Here is a 6,227-nt window from a genome sequence, read left to right on the forward strand (position 1 = left end):
CATTGGGCCTCCACTCAAGTACAGTGAACCCTCGTTTATCGCGGTTAATCGGTTCTAGACCCTACCGTGATAAATGAAATTCCGCGAAGTAGGAATCCCCACCACCATGACACTTAGTCACTTTTTAACCCTTTCAACCACCCCGTGGCTTTGCTTCCCACCAACTAGAGTGACCTATAAGGTGACAGTAACACCAGGGAGGTAGGCATTCCTTAGAACAACCAACCATATCAAACCAAAGGCAGCATTTGGTCAGGGATAAGGATCCGAAGGCAGGAAGGGATAGGAAAGAAGGGTGAATGGAAGGGAACACAGGGAAGAAGTGGAAAGAATGCTGTAACATTGGAGGGATTGGAGTCAGTGTCACAAATCTGAATGAGTGTGAATTGTTGAATGGAAAACCAATTCGCTCAATAAATTTTCACCCAAATCACACCCCACCCCCAAAAAAAGTAAGATTACTCCAGGTTCATAAACGATGATATGTTCCCTCTGTAAGTTCCAGACCTCATACTTCTCTCAGTTACTGAGGAAGAAAAGCCAGCTGTCTCTCATTGTCATCTGAACTGTAAGCTACACATGGTCATGTTAAGGCCTACTCCCCCATTCAGTTCCTGAATTTTTGGGAGCTACTTAGTGTGAAAGTTACCCAGATCTCTTTGCTTCGACCTTTAGTTCTCACTGCTCTCAGGACTGGGGAGGAAGTAGTTTTCTCCAATAGTTTTTGATAGATTGTTATTTATCTTTTGTTTTGTTCGGTTGTTGTTCTCCCTGTCGTAAAAATAAGGGCAAGTGTAGCGGAGATGCTGTCTGTGCATTTAGGTAGCTATTTACATATTTCCTGATCTACAGACCCCTCACTCAGCTGCCTGACAAACATGATCTACAGATTCCTTACTCAGCCGCCTAACGGTTCCCAAGTGGTGCAGACTTATTTTGCTCATAACCAGGCTTTTGAGAAGGTTAACATTTAGTTTCTGTCTTGGGGACCAAAAACCTGAGACAAGTGGCCCTGGCTTCGTTGACAGTAGATTTGTAGTGGGTGGTGCGGGCAATGCTTAAAGGCTAAATAAAGACTCGGTAAGAGCACATATGGTGAGAAGGGGCTTCATCTCCACTCTTCCCATGGCAACTTCGTCTGTCGGTTGAAATGTTCTGCTAGTTCTGCTGGTAGCGTAGTTAATTACAGAATCTCCACTCCTGTTTAGAGCTGTTTACCTTCGTCCATTTCATTGCTTGGTTTTGTTTCCTTTTATCTCCCCAGGTGGCACTGGCAGGGTGGTCAACGGAGCCTTCATGGTGCTGAAAGGCCATCGGTCTATTGTGAACCAGGTCCGCTTTAATCCCCACACCTACATGATCTGCTCCTCTGGGGTAGAAAAGATTATCAAGGTGAGCTGCCTTCTTAACCCCTCTGTCCTTTTACAGAAAGTTGTACAACTCATAGTTAGAGCAGTATTCGTTGGACCTCATAGCTAGACACTGACAGTGTATTGAAATTCTGAATGAAATATTGCAAAACAAAGGTGAATTGTTACTAAAGAGAATGAGATAAAACCCTCCGTTCAAGACTATTAAAAAAATATATGTGAGGAGGCTTTGAAACACGGTGTCTTCTTCTAGACACTAGCTTGCCTGATAAGGCAATTCTGATGGCCTTTGGCCTACCGGCTTCTGCCTTCCACACGTCATGAAGGCCACCGAGCCGCGGTGCTCTCAGTTTCGCAGTGTTTCAGGTCTGCATTCATTGCTGTCCTGATAGGGCACAGATGTAACTGAGTCCCAGAGCCATGGGTGCACCATGTTCATCAAAGGGTAGCTGACTGCCCATCATACTCATGCCAGTTGCTAGTAACCATGGCTCTCTTTCCACATCAATAGAAGAAATAAAGGCGGGTTCAAGGTGAGTTGTATTTGATGACAGGAGGCAGCTATCAGAGATCTTATATTGGTGTGTGGGCCAATCTTTTTATTTGCCTTTAGTCCAACTTTATTTAAGCTTTATTGGTCCTGTGGATCCAAGCTGATTTCTGTGGCCACACACATGTACTCAGAGGGATGCAGATGGGGCTTCTAGATAATTTAGACAGACTTTTTCGTCACCATTCAGAGTGGTACTGCTACTTCATGGCAGAGCCAGGCAGAAGCCTGTGCTTCGTTCGTCCCAGTATACTGCCACACTCACCAAGGAGTGGCCCACCCGTTGCCCCTGACACTGGTCTGAGAATCTCAGTAGTTCTTCAGTTGTTGAAAGGGCTCTGTCCCTTGCATTGCTCTCTCCTTTTTCTGGCCTGTGACCAGTGGACTGTCGCTGTAATGTGTCTCCTAAGACTGTTGACATCATTCTTCGGAGCTCTCAGCTAGGTCATTCCTTTTGCAGAGAGATTCCCATCTGGCTGTGCATTCTGGGTTGCTTCTGTGCTAAGTTTCCCCGATTACTTTGTAGCCAACCAAAGTCCTTACCCTGAAGGTCATAGGTTGGAAACTAGCCAGTTTCTCAGAAGAGAATGGGGGGGGAAAAAAGTTTTCTCTGTGAGGTTATCCTTTCTAAACTAGGTAACTCACTGCTCAAAGATTCCCATGGATCAGGACCCTGTCCCACCAGGAGGCACAATTAGCTGGCTGAACCCTTAAGACATACATGTAACTAGTGAGCGGGAAAGCAGAGGCCCTGGATTTCTGTTTTGCTCACAGGTGCCGGCACATCTGACATGGAAAGCAGTGCAGGAAAGAGTGTGGGGAGGAGAAGGATGAGCCAAGTAAAATCCTGGCTCCATCTTTGGCATGACTGCCCTCGTCTGCATTCAAATCGTCCAGGAAGACTAGAGCATTCTGAGGCTCTGTCCCATCAGTAAGGTGAAGAGGCTAACATTCACTTGGTACCATTGATGCCATGTGAATTACCTGTGCCTGACAGTTTCTGACTATTTTAATAAGGGTCACTTTTGTACTTGTTACTTCTGAGGTGCTCAGTTGCTCACAAAGCCACCTCTCACCTTGTTCTAGTCCAGCAGAGACCCGCTTCCTTGCCCCATTTCACTCCAACATCGTCCTTGCCCTTTGCTGGCGCTTCTTTTTAGCCCAGAGAAGGGGACTCAGACAGGCATGCCTTATCTCCCTCTGACGGGCCACACTTATCAGAAGAAGGGGTTCATTTGTAGTTAACTCAGGTGAAAAAGGATAAGATAGGATAAAACTCTGATTTTTTTCCCTCAAAGACCAATATTCATTTATCCACCACATATTTGTGATAGACCTGCAGTGTCCCATTTGTGCTAGGCCCTGAGTAGAACACAAGCTAAAGGTAACCAAAGCGCTCCTAGGAGCTACGCATTCTGGAGGAGAAAAGAAAGATAATAAAAAAGGTACACGAGAGATAGAAGTGAAATGCTCAGGAGATTGGTTACCATCTGGAGTGATCTCTGTCAGTGACAAGGAGACTTTGAGGAATACTCATAGGAAGGACATTCTAATAAGAAAGAATGGATTTTTCATTGGATCAGTAAATATTTATTGACCACATGTGTCAGACATTGGCTTATGAACACATGCTCAAAAGCAGGAAAGTATAGGACCTATTCAGAGATGATCCCAGTGCTCCAAGACTGTGATCCTCCATCTTCGCCTCTCTGGAACTGAACACGGTCCTGTGGCTCAAGCGTAAGCCCCATGTGGGTCCGTGAGTGGCACAAGCACACTAGTGCGGTAGGCACACCATAGAACAATCAGCCGTGCAAGACGAGGAGGAAAGGCAACGTTCAGAAGGGCTGGGAAAGACGTGGGCACAGAACCAAGGAAAGGCAGAGTGAGGTTACATTGAGGGGGTCCCGGTAAGTCTGAGCTGAAACAAAACAGGTGTGGTTTTGTTGACTGTAGTAAACCTGTTGCCCTGCTCCGTAAAGCTTCACCTAAATCACAATAAAAAAACGTTTTTAAAAAATAGAAAAGGATTAGGGAAGAGCATGTGGAGGAGTGCCCTCAGAGAAGAGGCTGGGAAGGTAGGCTGGAGAGGTCCAAAGAGGGTCTTGGAAGCCAGGGTAGAGAATGTGGAGTGCCCCAGAGGAGAGATTTAAGACTTTTATCTGTGTCATTTTTTTCACTAGAAGGACAAATGTTTAAGCTGCATAATGGTCGCTCAATATAGATCAGAACACCTGTTACATCCTTGCTTTCTGTGAATGATGTTTGAGTAAGAATTGAACTACATGTCCCTTTCCTCAACCCACTGCTGTCAAGTCACCACCAGCCTTTTGGTTAGCAGCGGGTGTTTGAACCACTGTGCGTGCTGCCAGAGCTCCTAAGCGGGCTCTAGAGCTCACCTTTCTCTGGACTTGGAGACAGAGCTGCTTATCCTTCCTCGAGAACTAGCTCCTCAGGAGATCTACCCAGCCACGTTTAAGAAGGAACAGAGAATTGTTTTCCCATTGTCTCACTTCAGAGTTACTGATTCTGGGGGTTGGGAAAACAATTTTACAAATATTTGAAATTAGTATTTTAAGGATGAAGACCATCATAGTGGGATTGGGCAATACTTCTGACATGCAAAAGTCTTTCTGATGATGAAGGGTCTAACATTTTTTGCTTATAGTACCCTGCTGCCAAACATGAGAGCAAGAGGGGCGAAACACACTTACTGGCGCTTTGGTACAATTGTTTCATCTCATCATTCTTATCTCTGTAATTGGGACACAGGCTTTCAAAGATGCAGTTGTTTCCCGGGACTATGTGAAATGGTGGCACTGGGGCTCTTCCTTCTCTAAACTCCCAAGTTCCGTGAGGATAGAAAACTGGTTGTCTGGGATGGAGGTTTTGTTTTGTTCTGAGTATTGGGATTAGATGAGACCATGTAATTCACTTTTCAGATGAGGGAGCTGTGCTTTACCCAATGTCACCAGCGAGCTAGGAGCTGAGTGGAACATAGCAATCAAGTCCCCTGCCTCCCAATCTGTTTTTTCCATTACTTCATGCTTCAGGAATGAACTGTCTACCTCAGCTTAATACATTCCAGAGCCAAATAAAAGCTGACATTCAGTGTTATGATTTTCATTTCTGAAGTATAAACATAGGTGGCTGGATAGTAATAGATTGTGAGAACCTCGAACCTGGCTTACTGAAGTAATGGGCCAGCATCTTTGTATTACTTAATATTTCTGTTTTAAAAGTCTGAGTCTCTATGAAGTATAAGTAGATTTCTGTTTATATTAGAAAGCGTGGTTAGTAATGTTTTGCCATTTTTAAACTGGGAAGGTAAAAGAATTGGTCCAGAATTAAGAATAAGACCCAGAAGATATTCTGTAGGTTGTGTCCTTTTGGGCTCCTTGGCTTCCTTTATAAGCCTCCAAACTCTCTCTATTCCTGGTGCTAGGAGCCACGTCTTTGAGGAGGCTATGGGTTAAGAAGGTCCTCTCATCTATATCTACCTATTATGAGGACTAAATAGCTCTCAAGTATTGAGTCTTTGGAAGCATTTGAGAGTCTTTTCAGACAAATCTTTTCTTTCCCACTATTTATTTTATAACTATATCCCGCAGGGGCTTTCTACCTCCATAAGGAGTTACAGTCTCAGAAACCCACGGGGGCAGTTCTTCCCTGTCCTATAGGCCACACTATGTGTCGGTAGTGAGTTTAGTTTGGATTGGGTATATCCCACAAGGACCCTGGTGGGGCTGTGGTTAAGTACTGGCTGCTAACTGAAAGATCATGAAACTCACCAGCCACTCCAAGATGGGACTCTCTGCTTTGGTAAAGATAAGCGCTTGGGAAACCCTCCAGGGAAATTCTACTCTAGTGCCTATAAGGCCGCAGTGAGTCAGAGCTGATGAAGGCAATGGGTTTTTATCTCCCAATGCTTCTGAAAAGTTGTTTCACCCACAGATCCAGGCCTTGGGAACTTGTTAAAAATAGTCCTGAAAAAAAAAAAGAGAGAGAGAGTCCTGGGGGAGGTCGGGGGGAAGGAAGTGGTGTTAACAAACCCAGGGACAAGGGACAAGTGATCCAAATTGGTGGTGAGGTGGGTGTAGGAGGCCTGGTAGGGCATGATCAAGGGTAATATAACAGAGAGGAATTGAACCCTGAAACCCTAGTGGGGACTGAACATGATAGTAGGACAAGAGGAAAGTCAAGGGAAATAGAGGAAAGAGCTGGGAGGCAAAGGGCATTTATAGAGTCTAGATAAAGACATATACACATGCAAATACATTTATATATGAGGATGGGGAAATAGATCT

General features: G+C 44.9%; 1 protein-coding gene across 1 annotated transcript in view; it reads left to right on the plus strand.

Annotated features, from left to right (window-relative positions):
- The window catches only part of DCAF5 (DDB1 and CUL4 associated factor 5), a 114,781-nt gene that overhangs the window by 101,829 nt on the left and 6,725 nt on the right, over positions 1 to 6,227 (plus strand). Inside the window, exon 8 of the mRNA XM_004698670.3 lies at positions 1,265 to 1,392. Coding sequence (XP_004698727.1) covers positions 1,265 to 1,392 — 128 coding nt within the window. The remainder of the gene's footprint in view (positions 1 to 1,264; positions 1,393 to 6,227) is intronic.

The sequence above is a fragment of the Echinops telfairi genome, unplaced genomic scaffold (assembly GCF_000313985.2).
Source record: "Echinops telfairi isolate 266 unplaced genomic scaffold, ASM31398v2 ScPeMD7_18;HRSCAF=68, whole genome shotgun sequence".
NCBI classification, from domain to species: Eukaryota; Metazoa; Chordata; class Mammalia; order Afrosoricida; family Tenrecidae; genus Echinops; species Echinops telfairi.